This window comes from Sipha flava, unplaced genomic scaffold, assembly GCF_003268045.1.
Source record: "Sipha flava isolate LNK unplaced genomic scaffold, YSA_version1 323_pilon_pilon, whole genome shotgun sequence".
In the NCBI taxonomy this organism is placed as follows: Eukaryota; Metazoa; Arthropoda; class Insecta; order Hemiptera; family Aphididae; genus Sipha; species Sipha flava.
The window spans coordinates 421,011-438,283 of NW_020273008.1; the positions used below are offsets into that span (position 1 = coordinate 421,011).

Consider the following 17,273-nt stretch of genomic DNA (forward strand, 5'->3'; position numbering starts at 1 on the left):
TTTTTTTGTTTTCTTCTTTTAATAAAATGTTTTCAGTACTTATTATAATATGAATATATTTTGTTTTATCAAAAAACACATAGGTATGTGTTAGCATAATACTTATAATTTATAACTACGTTGACATTTATTGATTTTAATGGTTTAAAATAATTTCAATTAAAATATAGTTAAAAATATATTCATATCTACAGTTATTAATTGTACGAACAAATCATTTTAAGCAACGGCATACCGTTACAAAATTATAATAGTAATATCATTATATGCACTACAATATACGTGCAGGGTTTTTTTTTTTTTTTTTTTATAAGATAGCTATTGGAAAAAAATAATGATGTGAAACAATAATTATATGTGAAATACTAGTTATCACAGTTATAATGACGATTGTATTTTATATTATATATTAAATAAACGTGGAATTTGAAATTGGCTACTATACGATAAATTTTTCGCATCGATTATCGAATAATGTAAATTGAAATAAATAACATCGGACCATAACTACCTTACCATGATTTGATAATGTTATGTCCTCATGTCACGTATGTTTGTTTTGCTGAACGAGAAGTTCGGCGAGAGACGAATCGATACGGAAAGTGCGCATTACAAGATCAACCCGCGATGTTGTTCACATTAACCGTCGTGCTATTATGATTTTATCAATATTTGACTCGGTGAAGTTTGCTTGATGTATACATGTACGCACATGCGTTACCCTCACAGCGATACGTGCGCACAATGGCATGCCAATCTTTATGGTCATTGAGAGTAAGTTAGGATAGATTTAACGTAAAGTTTACATTCACCACCGACCACATCTGTCATGTCTCGTACTTTTTTTTCATCTCACTCGGGAATAACGTCCCAGCTCGCACAAATTCTTCGTTTTGGTATTCAACCCTAGGTTGGTTTTGCAATTGAATATTCGCTCTTCACTCTTCTCTGTTCTCAGCTAGCCTTTTCAGTTCGTCCAGCCTCGGCGATCATTTTTTTTTGACACGTGAAGCTCTCAGACGTCCTCGGTTCCTTTACCTTCAATTATCCCTTCTATTATTCTATGGGTAAGTTCATTTTCGTATCTCAATATATGACCCATCATGTTCCATCGTCTTGTTCCGATGGCTTTCAGTATCTCTCTTCATTCCTCTATTTCACTAAGTATGTATTCGTTGGTACGGTGTTCAGCATTTTTCTCCAACACCACATTTTGAAATTTTCGAGTGTTCGTTGTTCTGCCTTATTAATATTCATGTATCGCAACCATAGAGTGCCACACTCTATACATATCCTTTTATGAAACTTTTATTCATCTTAATACTCATGTTATTGGAGATTTGTTGATAATTTTTTCTTTTTCATAAATTTTGTGTGATTCTGGATCTTATTTCTATGATGCAACTTCCGCCTTGGTTAATTATACTCCCTAAATATTTATAATGTTCTATTTGTTCAAGTAGCTTGTTCTCTGTTTGGATATTTATTCTACGGATTCGTACTTCTTTTTGCCACATTATAACTTGAGTTTTTGTCAGTTAATAATCAAATGATATTTTTGGAAACATCTCGTCATTTCTTCCAGTATATTTTCCAAATCATGCTCATTATTTATTAGTAGTGTAATATCGTCAGAGAATCTTAAGAAGGATATTATTTAGCCACCCACTTTTATGACTATATTATTTCTGGGCAGCGTTTCTCTTATTTCTATACTGTTCAATATTAAATTGAATTGGCGTTAGTGGACAACCTTTTCTTACACCCTTCCTAATTATTGATGTCTTTTTTTTCCCTTTAATTTTATTATAGCTGATTGGTCTTTGTATAAATTATATATTATCCTTCTATCTCTATAATCAGCTTCAATTCCTTCTTAAGTATTGTTCTTTTCACGGTACATATTCAAAAACCATTTCTCAGATCTATAAACGCGCTATAAACATGTCTTTATTTAATTCAACTTGTTTTTTTTATCAATATTCTTAAGCTTAAAATTGCCTCTGTAGTACTTTTGTTCCTTCTGAACCCGAATTGATCATCGCTTAACTCTTTTTGTACTATGTTCTCGATTCAGATGCATATTATTTTTATTGGGATATTGGCTGCGTGTGCCATTAAACTTATTGTTCTGAATTCATTATATTTATCAGCCGTTGATTTTTTAAGTATAGGTATTATAATGCTCTCCTTGAAATCTTTGGGGATCTTTCCTGTAGTGTATATATTATTCAATAATTTAAATTGCTCATTTTGTAATGCTGCACTCGCATTTTAGATGAGTTTCATTGCTATGTCGTATATACCTGCTGATTTACATGTTTCCATTAGCTTCAACGTTTTATTGGACTTGTCTCTTAAGATGACCCCCTCCCCTGCATATCTGAGTTATTTTTATTATTGATATTGGCTGTTTCTCCTTTTTGGTATAAAAATTCAAGAAAATATTTTCGTCTTGTTGCTATTTTGTTGTTGTCTAGTATCAAGTTTCCATCCACATTTCTTATTTTGATATTTAGTTTCCTTTTTCAACCGAAAAATTTCTTAATTATGTTAAACGCTAGATCCATTCAATTATTTCTAAGCAAATGTTCCACTTTTTGTCACTTTTCTTATACCAATTTCGCTTCTCTATATATTTTATTCTTTAGCTTTTTATACCTCCGTGTTTCATGATTATCCTCGGTATTTTTATACTTTCTTTTCTCTTCAATATCTCTTATAATGTAATCGTGTATCTGTTACGGCTAGTGTTAGGAATATTGCTAAACTCAAGTTTAGCCACTGCTTTTGGTTAATATCTAAATTTCAGTCTTTATCCACCAATATTTAACATTATCCAGTTGCATATGGCTAATGTTTAAATAACATTATCCATATAATTAATTAAACGGTTTATGTCGTACAAAAATTCTTTAATTTCTTCTCTTATTCAATAATATTTAATAATATCAATCTTATTTAATAATATCATAGATTATAGAATAGTTTTGATAATAATAGAATACAATTATTATTAAGAATTATTTAGTTAATGATAATATGTACCTATTTTTATTTTATAGATTTACGGCAACTTTTCATGACAGTGGTAATGTAATTTATGGGTGGCATGACTTTTCTTACTTAATAGTCTGTAAACGGTTCAATAATTTTCTCGAGAATGGTAGGACCCCTATCAATAGTTAATTCTGAGATAAATATTACGGTCTCATCTAAAAATTCTTCAAAATTTTTATTTTTATATATTTTTAAATTCCATGAACTTATTATCAAATGCGATATTTTACAAAAATATTTTTCTGGTCTTGAAAATCAAAATTAACTTAATTGGGATAAACGAAAAAATAATATATTAGTTTCAATTTAATTTGTAAGGAAATGAGTTAAGTTAAGTTAATTTATGAGTGATGAAATAAGTTAATTTCACTTAACTTTTAACTTATTAACTCCCAGGCTTGAAAACAAGATATACCGACAAAGTACTAGAAGCTGGTATCTTAACTACTTATAAACTTGAGTCAGTAATTATGGTAGATTATTACGAACTTTCTCTATGGAGCACACAATATTGTATATTAAAAATTACAATTTTAAAATATTATGTTATTATTGTAAATAGTTTTAAATTTTTAATTTACCTATGGCTAATGTTATTTAGTCATTAACCGATAAAGGTTGGATAATATTGGTTTTATTGGCTAGTGTTAAGATTATCTATTTGTTTTTGGTGGCTAAAATCCGAAATTTTGACATTAGCCAAAAGTATTGTCTGAACTTAAGATTAGCCGTACTTCGGAAACTAGCCGTAACATATCCATGTTTTCTTAGGCTCTGGTAGGTTTCCTTTCTAAGTCTTACCTCCTGCTTCATATATTACATTATTTATTTTATTTGATTTATTTTCATTGGTATCACTTGGAAATGGCGGGTTACTATTAATTTGTCATTGATGTAGGATGTGTAGGCTATTTTTATGTTATTATCTTTTAACATTTTTAAATCATATTTTCTGGTTTTTTGGGTTATTCTTGTTAGTTTCTTTACACTACATTACATTTCATCATGAGGAGATTCAGGTCGCATCACGTCTGCGCCTGAGTATGTTTTGCATCTATATATCTGATTTCTGAACCTCTTTCTCACTATTGTAATGAGCCGGTCTGATCAGTACTGACTCATTACGCTTTATGATGAAGTCGCCTCTTGTTGCAGTTAATTACACGTCCGTTAAAGTAAAATAAAAAAAAAAAAACACTGTTGAAGTTATACATGTGAATTTATTATATTACTGAGACACAACATAAAGTTAGCCCGATAAGTTAACATTTGTAAGTTTAACCGTATCAGTCTACTCTTAAGTATGGTTACATTGTATCTAATTAAACATTTACACTACGTCCCTATTTATACGCAAATAGTTGGGCGTAGTGCGTAAAAGCAGTTTAGAACAAGGAAAAGACTCAAGGCTTTTCGTTGTTCTTTACAAACAAAAATAATATTAATCTTTTAAAAATTTATATGAAAACAACTATCGCCGTTTAACTTGTTAGTTAATATAACCAAAATAATAATAATATTCTTACTATCTAATATACCCGTTTAATATATTAACTAATAAACCGTTTCCAAATATGAAATTATTTTAATAGATAGTTGTTTTTTACAACGCTCAAGGAAAATAGGTTAAGGAAAAGATTACAAAGTAATTTAAGATATGTAGTAGTGACCTCGGTTATTATACTCTGTTATAGTTGATTTTATGTCTTTGGATATCCTCTGGAATTTTCCAAATATTCTGAATTATTATAATTATTATTTTTATGTGTATATGTGTTTGGCGTCCTTATTGCATTGCCCTTCATTTGCATCTTCAATAGGTAATAATGACATAGCTTTAATCGATTTATTTTGCAGTCACTCTTGTTGCGGTAATTGATAACAAAGCTATTATTCTACATCCCGAGTATCACGCAAATGTGGGCTGTAGACCAGTAATCGCTTGTTTCTCACCCCTTATATCTAGACCTGCAGGTTTCGTCACTTGGTTCATTGTAAATGCGTGGGACAGTTTCTCGTGATGTCGTTTAATTAAACTAAACGTGTTTTTAAATACTCAAATATAGGTGAGTTTACAGTGTATGAAATATATTCTGAGAGTGTTTGGAATACCAACAACGAATATTTAACGATGCGTATATGTACTAAATAAATTTAATTACTCAAAATAAAATCAAACATGAAGGAGTTAAATTAAATTTACGATATAATTAGTCCGTATACAAACATAATTGTACGCAAAAGACTATATAAACACTATATAGATATAAATCTATATATATATATATATATATATATATATATATAACCATATAAATCAGATGAGTTGAAAATAATACATAGACTGGTGCGGCCGGGATCGTGATCGATAATATGCAAATACCTTTAATTGAAGCGTGAAATAATGTTATATGTAACGTTTTAATTGTTAGAAATGGTTTTAAAAGTTGCTCGGCTAATAATGACACGTTGCTAACACGAGGTGCGTTCGGAGACTAATTTTCTCGAGGGCCCGGGGAGCCTTTTCCTCACCTTAATTTACACTATTGACCTGCAACAATGATACATTACTGTACGTCGTCCTGTCATTCACGCGATACCCATGACAGACCGTTTTGGCCGTTCGACGTTTAACAGTGCGCCTGCGCATCTAAATCAAGTTCAACAGATTTCTATCGTGAAAACTGTCTTTAACGTACACCACCTTGTGATCATTAATTTTTTCATGTGCATTTTAAATCAGTGGCCTTTACATGGATGCAGCCACTATACGTCGCTTAAATCCTTGGCATTCAACTTGATAAAATAAGTTTTCAGCAATCGGAACAACTGCTACTATACCGTTACATTTTTATCGTTAAAAACTTGTTTTTATCGAATAGACGTTTAAAATACGATGGAGTGTCCGTTATATTTTTAAATCGATTCTACAATGAATGTATATAAATTTCGCGACAAATAAAACGTATCGACAAAAAATGTGTTTCCTCAATAGCTAACATCTATCGATCGATTTAAAGTTAAATCACTAATCGATTGCAATGCGTTTTTTAAGCATCTTACAGCTACTTGTACATTGCTGAACCGAAGCATTAGCTATTATAATTTTATCATTATAGTGCCACGCAGAATGTACTTAATAAGTACATAATTATATACTTATTAATTATTAATACATAAGTATGTAATGTATTTAATAAATGAATAATATTACGCGTTGAAGTACATCCGCACATGAGTACACATGCACGTAAGAGTTCAACAATGGGAATGTCGTCAAATACTGTACGATATCGGTTCTTAAACGCGAGAGTAACTATATGGGCACTGCGGACATGTCAGAATTATATCAAATTCGACCAGAATTGTTACTCAAACTGTAACAATTTTCGTATGTTAATAGAATTTCGCATTCATTCCTTTCCGTCAAACTAAATATTGAAATACTGGTAAAGTAAAAAATAAAAATACGTAGTTAACGTTAAAACATATAAATAGTAATTTCACTAAATAATTTTTTTATTATATTTACACAGAATACGAATTATATAGAAAATCCTAGTCGTAACATTTTTATAATTAGTGGTTAAAATTGACGTTACTGATTTCTTAGGCTCTGTCAGAAAATATCTTTTTAAATCTCTGCTAAACGTGTACGAATAACGTTACAGTGTTACGATAAAATATGTCCATTAAAACCCGTTTAGAAAAACAATTTTTTGATTTCGATCATGACAAATGTTCCTGAAGAAACTGAATGCCCTTTTTTTCATGTTTATGGGTCGATTTTAAATTATAAAAACCAACAGAACTCTGATTCTTCCAACGTGGATGATAGGAGCACTTATTATTTCATTACCCGTCGATTATGTTTCACATCGACTAAACATTGTTTTCTGTAGTAGATTGAAAAATATTCAATTACAAAATCATGTTTATTTTGATCTAGTTGAATAGGTTTTTTTTCTTTACGGAACACACTAATAATATATATAAATATATATATATTTCTTGATATCTTAAGCGTTGTTTTCAAAATTCATAATTCGTAGCACCAGATTTCATTATTCGTCTAAAATCAAAATTTGTACATTTCGTTCATAACGCGTCCGTTTCTTTTCAGAAGAGGTATTGTCAAAAACCGTTTTCGCGCCTAAATATGAGTTCCCAGACCCAGTGAGCGCTGGTTCATCCACACGGAACAACATGGCACACGGTATTGCAGTGGACTCCAGCACGTGGTCTGCGTTGATCGTCATCGCCACCGTTGTAGCAGTTAGCTGTTCAGGTAAGAACGAATAAAAATAAATCGTAAACCCTCTTGGACTGCAAACATATCATTGTTACATAATATACAGCCAATTGTGCGTACCCACTGTACAATCATACGTAATTATTATATCAATGCGATGTAAAAATAAATCATGTAACGTTCCAATCTAAAGTGGATTTATACCTCAGTATTGTAAATGGTAGTGTAAAATGGTAGCAGCCAAAAATACTACTAATGTTAATGTTGGTGATTTGTATACTTCTTAAAAATGTAGTAAATCTGTTATTTTGCAACATTATAATAAAATTACACATTAATGTTTTCCATCATAAAACGAAAAAAAATAAACTTTCAATTTTGGTTTCATATCTGAGATTCGAACTCACAACACCTCGTCTAGTGGTTTAAAGACCTACGACTAGTCTGATCTACCTACAATTGTTATTTCGCTATCAAAAACGGGCTATCTAAATAAACGAAATATTTTTTTAAATAGGATAAATACTTCTAAATTGTTATGATTCATGAACCCTTAGTTTTTTATATTTTAATAAATAATATAAACTTTCATACTTAGTTAACTAATTATAATTCAACACAATAAAGATAAACAAATAAACAACACAATAAACAAATATAATTCAACAAAATAAAAAAAATTCAACACTAACTAATTATTTCTTATTTAATTGAAGTCAAAATAAATAACTAGGTAGGTAACTTGCATTAATAATATATTTGCATTTATTAAAAAAAATCGACTCGTAAATAACATATTTATCCATATAATTGTATTTAAATCAGGATACTAAAACGTTTTTATAACGTTACGAGTATAAGCTAAACTATTCAAAAAACTATTGAAATCGATAACAGATAACATATCGGTAAACGATAAACGATGAAAAGGGATAACGGATAACATATCGGTAAGCGATAAACGATTGAAAACGGATAACGGATAACTAAACAGAAACGAAAAATGATTAAAATTAATATCGAATAACATAACGGAACACGATTAACGATTTAAACATAAAAGAAACATATTTTTAACTATCAGTAAAATAGATTTGGAACATAGGTATTTTTGTAAAATTGACTTATATTACTACACAATTTAAGTAAAATAAATATAAAATGATGTTTAAAACAATTATGAATTTATCAACAAATAAAATATAAATAAGTATTACCAATTGTAATTTATAAATATGCTTTCTTAAACTACGTCAGATGTTGTCGACGCGGAACCCGTATGGCCTGCTTCATCAAAAATAATTTCGGTGAACACCGATGAAGCATTAGTAGTAATACACCATACATAAGTTATAAATTCACAATACATACATATTTTACGTGGTATGTGCATTTTATTGTTGTTGTACAATAAATATGATTGCTTTATGTATAAGTATGAGTTATGAGAATTACAAAAAGAAAATATCGTTAAAGGCAGGGGTGTATTGGTATGTATACACGGGTATATGACGTATACCCATTAGCAGATTTCTGATTTCAGCGTATACTTAATGTAACATATTATTTTACAGGTATACGATTCTAAAATAACTTAAAAAATAATAATAATAATAATTTAATAGTTCATCGGAAAAAATTGTTATAAACCATGAAATTGATTAAAATATTTATTTGTTGAATATTACGGCGTGCGCTGTGTTCTATAATCAATGGTAATACTTAGAAAAACGACGGATCACTATCATAATCGTATCGCACGGTCACCATAAGGGTTCACTTTATTACACCTTTCCCTCCTTTTATATCATCGAACATAACCTACTTAAAAAAATACTTATATGCTAATTTACATTTGTTTAATTTTCTTGATATTGTTTTTATTTGATTGTTTCAACTGTGTTCTATTAATTATTATACCTCTAGGTTTGTATAATAATGATGAACTAATATTTCTTCTAAAAGTCTCAGTACAGCATTTTGAGTTATTTAGTTTAATAGTTATATATTATTATAACTATTTCATTATAATTTCATCTATTACATTACATAATATTTTATAATACACAAGGTATCTCAGAAAATTTTATTTTTCTTTATGTTGTGTTATACAACATAATTTATCTAATCGAGAGCTAAATTTGCACTATTTTGTTTTATTTGTGATTATATTTTCATCATAAATGGTTATTAAGTCAACATATGAAAAAAAATTTCATTTTGGAGCAATAATCAGGTATCTCCATTTTTCTTATTTGTACTTATACAATAATATACTTAAGGTAATATAAAATATTAATATACTCGTATATACATGAAAAGTTACATCCTCATTTGGATAATTTAAATATGTTTTTAAAATATGTTTACCACCATCAGAAATTAAATTATTTGGTTATTTGTTTCTCCTGAACAATTTCAAAAAGTGTAGATATCTGCTTCTCGCACCGGACCCTTCAATTATTTTTTTTTTTTTTGTAAATTAATTAATTACTATGACACAAAGTTGTTAGAACTGCAGACATAGTGATAGTTTGAATAAACTATTAAGCACTTATATTTAATGTCACAAATTTAAGGATAAAAGGTATTTGATATTTTTTCTGTGTTAATAATAAATATTCCTCTAACTTTTGATAATAAGGGTTTGTTTGTTAATTGTGTATAGTCCAAACGTTCATTAAAAATTATAAATAGATTTCCATTTGTTGGTTTTATAATGTGTTCTACAATTATAAGTTTATTAGCATTTGATTACATTAAAATTTTTTCTTATATCAATAAAGTTTTTATTGTTATATTTTAATTATTTATTTAATTTTTTCGTGAATTGTATCAGATAAATGTTACTATGTAACATGTGTATCTACAGTAAGTTGATGAAGAGTAAGGGGTATTTTTGTTATTGTAAAAAATGCATCCGTCTGACTTTATTGGTGAGTTTTGAGGATTTTTTCCTCGAAAATAATACCATGTCAAAAATATATTTATTATTAATAATTATGAAAAATACTTGACGACACATACACTTTATCATAATCAATTGAAATTTGGTCGAATAAAATGTATCACCTTTATAGTACATCTCATACACATCTACAGAGTAATGTAACCGACAGCAATGGAACTAAACATCACCGCTATGTTTTGTAATGTTCATTGAGTTTAGGCGATCAAATTATATTGCAACTAATAAACACATGAAGGCAATAATAATCATTAACAACTATATTAATTTATTATATTTTTTCACATGGATTTCGTCCTTATTATTAAACTTTATTGCCAACCATTCTTGAAATGTTGACTATCTGAAATGTCTATCTACACTTTATGATTCCCATAAAATATCGTTATTGGAAAACGGCGTTAGGTTCTAGTATTTTTATACTTTAAGCAACATGCAGAGATTTGATAGATTTCAAAATCGCATTCAAGTATTACTGGCTACTAGTGCTCCACATGATCCGGTCCGATCCAGACTTATCGTATAAGAATAGACGAAGGATAGTTCGGTCCAGCTCCATATTTGTATGAAATATTTTGATCCGGTCATGTTTTAAACTATAATCATTTCATTTCGGTCCGGTTTCTAAAATATAAACAAATCGGTTCAGATCAGTTGGTCCCAGCTAGATGTTTACGGGCTCATTTAAAATATCCATGGAACAATAATTTTAAATTTTAAACACATTATTTATAGAATTAAGAATATGTGTATGTTAACTTATGTACTTTGTAATTATATATCTCAGATCTGTTCATGTCACTTATTAAGAAGATATTATACTGATCGTTTTCTGCGGTAAAAACCGTTTATTAATACCGAACAAATTTTCAAGAACCACGGTCACAATTATTCTCGTTATGATGCGGGTGACATGGAAGGGCTTGTGTAAAGCTGCAAATGTCAAGCCTGCTACGTCTCACTACAGAAAGTTCTATTGAGCGTCCGTTGACGATCATATTTAAAGGCATATGGGTCGCCAACCATATACCGAGACCCTTTTGGGGCCGAAGTAAATGGATTTTGATATTGTATTTAATTATATTATAAATAAAAGAAAAGGATTCAAAACAATAACGAGACTAATAATATTGATAAAATATAAATATATTGTAATAAATGTTTAAATGGAGGAGGAAAGCTCGTACGGGCGTAAAACCTCCACCTTAGCATAATGTTTATTCCAAGACATGGAGACATAGGAGACATAGATCACAACGGATAATCATAATTTATCATTTACTTCACGAGGGCCGCTGGAAGAATTTTCCACGCGCGGACTTACAAAATAATAGAAATAGTGTGTAATATACAACTGACGAATACCGGCCAAGGTATAATAATAATAATAATAATAATAAGAATATGATTTTTTGAATGATACATTACCGACCAATTGGATAATTGATGGTCGCCTCAGACGCACCGGCATGGTCCGGTCTACTCGTACATGTTGTGGACGACGAAACAGCTGCACAAAATGTGAGCCAATATAATATTTTACAGAAATATAGGAAAACTGGCTCATTGAAATAATTATAATAACAATTATAATGATTGGCCGATACTCGTTATCATATAATTATTACATGACCACCCACTAATACACTACACACAACTTGATAGAGAAGTGTGCAAAACTGAATGATCAGAGGGAATTCCAGGGTATTTTCGTCTATCGGTGTTATAAGTGATGAAGTGGTCGCGCATTTATTTAAAATGGTTATAATATTTAATGAGGAAAACCAAACACGGATCCTCATCTATTTTTGACCGTTACAAGCAGTTCAACAAAATTTCTATTTACGTTCAATGTATTATTTACTTTTCTATGCACTACATATTATTAGTTTTGTACAGTTTTTTAATAATCTATGAGCAGTTTAAATCCATACCAATAACCAATTATGTGATAAAATTCAAAACTTTTATAATTCGAATTTTCTTAGTTTTGTAAAGAAGTGTTTGTTCGCTCTATCAAATTGTATTTTATCATCGGCCCGGTCCAGCAGAAAAACAATTGGAATGTGTCCAGTCCATAAACGACTACAGTCCGAAATTTGTTTTTTTAACTGGCGGACCGGTCTGGGTCAAATCTAAAAAATCATTTTACATTTTCAGTCTGGTCCGGTCCGACTTCGGTCCTATGTTAATATTTTCATTCCAGTGCGGTCTCTAAAATTACGGACCATGGAGAGCACTACTCTCTAAAATCTCAATATTATCCATCTTCCTCATGAATACCGGTTCATTATTGAATTATTCAAACTCAAACTATTATCTGACAATTGTAATATTTCCAGTAGTCATTTTACTTTGAGATACTTTTTGATTGATGCCTCGAGGCCTCTAATTTTTTGAAACGATTCGGCTTTCGAGTCTCTACGGGAAATAAAGTTTTATTTTTTTTATTACATTGCAGATACAATTTTACTAAAAACATTATCTTTACATCGCCAGCAACTTTCCATAATTTCGAGTTTAGGTCAATTTAAAAATGTAATGTTTATACCGTCTTACATAAATATATTGATTGTGTTCATAATATTATATCTATAGTACTACTTTTTTCTTAATACTGCAATAAAAACCGGCTGCCGTTGATTATGCAAAATTAAATAAAAATTTAAAGCGTTGCAAACGCATATTAAATAATGTACTTGTAAACGCGAAAGAATAATTGGTATTTTCGAACAAACCAGGTGTTCTATTAAAACGTGTGGTATATAAAATACTATATTCGCATAGTTGCTCACGCGTTTTCGCTGGAGAGTTCATTTCTCGCGTATAGAAGAATTTTAATTAAATCGCCACCGGACCTGGGCTATCGGTTACTTCTCGTGCCCGTGGCTGTGGCAACAGCAGCATCTGGGTAAACACACTTTGGAAAAACTTCGTTTCGATAAAATTAATAAAAACCCGGTTGGCGTTGATGGTGGTGGTGGTGACCTTAGGGTTAGAGGCAATATACTAGCTAGCTCAATTACTGCAGCTGCAACACTGCGAGTTGTGCGCGATAGTGTGTGTGTGTTTGTGCGTATGCGTGGAGTTGTTGCCATCACGTCAAAGACCTAGTCCGAAACGTGTCTGAACCTTTCGAACGTGATTTGAGTCTATCCCATATGATAGGAGAAAATTATTATTATTATTTTTTTTTTTATTACATCTCTAAAATACAGACTCGTCTGCCCTTCCGAAGTAGATGGACATCATCGCCAACAGAATGACTGACAGATGGGTGCGATGTTCGTTAGGTCATATACGATACATGGCGAATAAGCTTGGGAGTATTTTTTTTTAATTTTTTATTTATTTTTATTCTCGAAAACAATTTCACACAAACATTAAATCATGGTCGACGAAAACAAAAATAATTAAAAACATATACGATTTTATAATATAAAAAAAAAAAAAAAAGAGAAAAAGTAGAATGTACCTAAACATGGTTGCACTAACATTCATTCCTACATTGTGTACAAGCGATATTTTCACCAATCATGATGTCTATATTAATATAATTTATACTTGACAAGTGAACGAATCGAATAGTGCATGGTTAGAACTATAGTTTTATTACGAATAAATTTTTATTAGGAAACTATTCGACTTGAATTTTTTATTTGTATTTTTCCTAATATGCTTATGGTATATTCAAGTATTGGATTTTCAACCATTGTTTATATCCATATGTCATTTGTAAATGTTATTTACTAATTAGAAAATTGAGGTTGATTTGCGCTATAATAATTAACTTCATTCGGTGAACTTAAATATAATAATCAATATAAAACCTACAGTTATTTCGAACAATAATATGTGAAGTACAGATTAAAAATTTACTTGATATTTTTCACGTTTGGAATACTATGAATAATTTTATATGTAACTTATCTTAACTTACTCTATATATGTAAATTATCTTTGTAACTGTATGTTTATGGAAATTTAGTTGTGTACATATATCATAATTATCATGAACACACTTATTAAATACATTATTTGATATAATTAAAAGTAAATAAGCTTTTTTAAAACTAAATCTAGTTAATAATTTTCTCCGCATCAACTCTAAACTTAAATGGTTGAACTTCACTGTCGTTAACATTTAACTTCTAATCCGTTACGCTAGATAATTATTTCGTGATTGTGTTTATTATATGCAATATAATATAAACCGACTCAATTCCATTACGTTCATGAGCCCTTCAATGCATCCGCCGATTCTGATTGAAACGGATATCGAAGATAATATTTTAATATATGCTAATTATTTTATCAAAAATAATATTTTTCGGGTAATATAAGTAGAGTCATTTTTCGACGACTACAGTAATCGGTTGGCTCAAGTCGGATCGAGAAAGCGATGATAAGTCGAACCGTGGATATTACCTACATACGGATTTATTCGTAGAAGAATATACAATGATCAGCCAATAATTTGATAACATAGGGTGAAATACGGCGTTTTCGTGGCATATGCTATATCGTGATATTATTTGTTGAACGTATACATTGATCAGATATCAATGTAATTTCCAAATCGATCATACGCGATGGGAATTACATTACACGTCTAACAAATAATATCACGAAATTGCCTATGCAACGAAAACGCCTTAGTTAACCCTATTTTATCAAATAGTTGACCGATCTTTGCACTTCCTTCTACAAGTAAATTTGTATGCAATGTTCACGGTTCGAATTATCATCTCAAATACTTAACCAATTGTCGTAATCGTTGGAAGGTAGCACTAAAGTCACCATTACAGCATGTAAAGTCTTGAAGTAATATGGACCTACGTCAGGTATGAGACATGAGGCATGCGGCTACCAATATCAATCGACGAAATAAAAAATGAACAGTAAAAAATTATAAAATATTATTGTCAAGTCGAAACTATTTTAGGCTTTTAGAAATTGTTATACTTGGTATTCGTTATTATGTCTTATATTTTGATAAACTGTAATCGAGTAAGTTTTATTGATGGTTTTATAGTTTTTTATATATAATAATATAAATTTGTTTTCGTTAAATTTTCATGTGCATAGTAAACTATTCAATATATTTGACCCATTTGATATTTTGAGTTTGACATGCCCAGCCTACGTAGTATTTATATACGGTTTATTTCGTCAGCGGATTTCCGAAAGAAAAAAAGGAAAACCCTTTGATTTTATTCGTGTTTGCGACGACACCGTTTACACCCCATTTTGCCTCTGCACTACTCGATCTGACCACGTCGTTGGCATGCATATGTTTTTATATTTAGTCGTATTTTTACCGTTTCGGACATAGTGTGCAAGCGTGTGTGCGTGTGATATGTGCATAAAATACATACTTGTCTATACAAGGTAAAAAAAATATATATAAAATAAAATCAGAACATAACGCCATGGTGCACGCACGCCGAACCCTGTTGGTAATCCTCGAGGGATTTTTTATCAATCCCCTAAAATCTGATCGCTGCCACCTTCGTCGATGCATAATATCGTCCGATTCTCCGTACGTGATACCTGCCACAGTCGCCGTCGTACAATAACGTATTATGCGGTCAGTGCAAAACTTTACGTCGGCGGATTTACCAGTTCGTAGGTAGGTACACTTACAAAAGCCAACAAACGTTGCAAACGTTTTGAGATGAAAGTTTTGTTCGTGAACGAGTGCACGAGTGTACGAGTGATATGGTAGCGACGTGTGCGGGCCGAAAGATAACGAGCCCGAATTCGAAAGACGGGAATACGCGACACACTTTCGACCCGCGGAGATTACGTACAATTATTATACCGGGTGGTTCCAGTCGGTGGCGAAATAAAAACATTTTTTGTTGCCCGCGTGACTGTTTTTATTAAAAAAAAAAATAAAAAAATAAACTGGAACAGTTTAAGTATAACTCAAAAAAGATATCATCATACTTTTTTAAAATAATTTTTATATTTCACAATTACAGTTAATTTTTAATTACTTTAAAATTTTAATAGAACATTTGTAAACATTGAGTTTTTGATTTGAACTTGAAAAAATTTGATCAAAATATTCTTCTTTTTTTTGGCTTTATATATGATTAATCGTAATTTGCTTAATAATCTATTTTATTTCTGTATTGAACTAATTAACGTTTAACAGTTTCGGTTGTGATGATATACCTATTTGTCCTATATCATTGATAATAAATACTTATCGTCCACGACGACACTCGATTATATTTGTTTTATGTATCAAGATTTTTTTCTTTCTATAACAAGTATAATAATATGGAAATAAAAATAGGCCCATCTTCTAAAAACAGGGTAAAAAGTGTTCCTTTCGAAGTTAGTTGAGACACAGAACATGATTATCGAAAGAGGGACAATCCCGTTTACGGGACGTATGGTCGCCCTAATGTAACCGCATAGTCATGGTACTAACTGCATTTTTACAACGTTATGTTAAATTTGGACGTGGTAGCTATACAGTATCATTATTTATTTTATTGTTATTGATATGAAGTCGCGTTCGGATAAAGGAAAAATTGTGTTATGTTGGATTGCTCGTCTTCACTATTCTGAAAAACTACTAAGGAATTGTTTGAAGAACGTCCTTTTTAAAACACAATCTATGTTAGTTTTTCAATCGATATAAGATATATTTTATAAAGAGAGGGATAGAGGTGCTGTATTAAACATTTAAGCTTTTTTTACTGCCCTAAAAATGGTTTCTGAAAATAAATAAGAGAAAGAAAAAAGCGCAAGACTTTTGTAAGACTTTGTAGAACTGTAATAGCTCCGTAGTTATTCACTCGGGGAGCCTAATTCAAAGAAATGAAAACTAGTACTTCCGTCTTTCGTGAATCAACGTAATATTTTCAATATGTTTTCGATAATATGGTTAATAATATATATTTTTTTTTTTATTTTACAAAACAGGCCGTGGCCCAAATATTGTTATTTGAATGCAATAATATGTCTGTATTAAAT

At 30.4% G+C, this 17,273-nt stretch overlaps 1 protein-coding gene across 2 annotated transcripts in view; it reads left to right on the forward strand.

Moving 5' to 3' along the window:
* LOC112686703 (lachesin-like) overlaps positions 1-17,273 on the forward strand; it is a 280,882-nt gene that overhangs the window by 85,921 nt on the left and 177,688 nt on the right. For both annotated transcript variants that reach the window (XM_025559111.1, XM_025559112.1), the window contains exon 2: positions 7,184-7,348. In XM_025559111.1, the coding sequence (XP_025414896.1) occupies positions 7,267-7,348 (82 nt within the window). In that variant the 5' untranslated portion in view covers positions 7,184-7,266. The remainder of the gene's footprint in view (positions 1-7,183; positions 7,349-17,273) is intronic.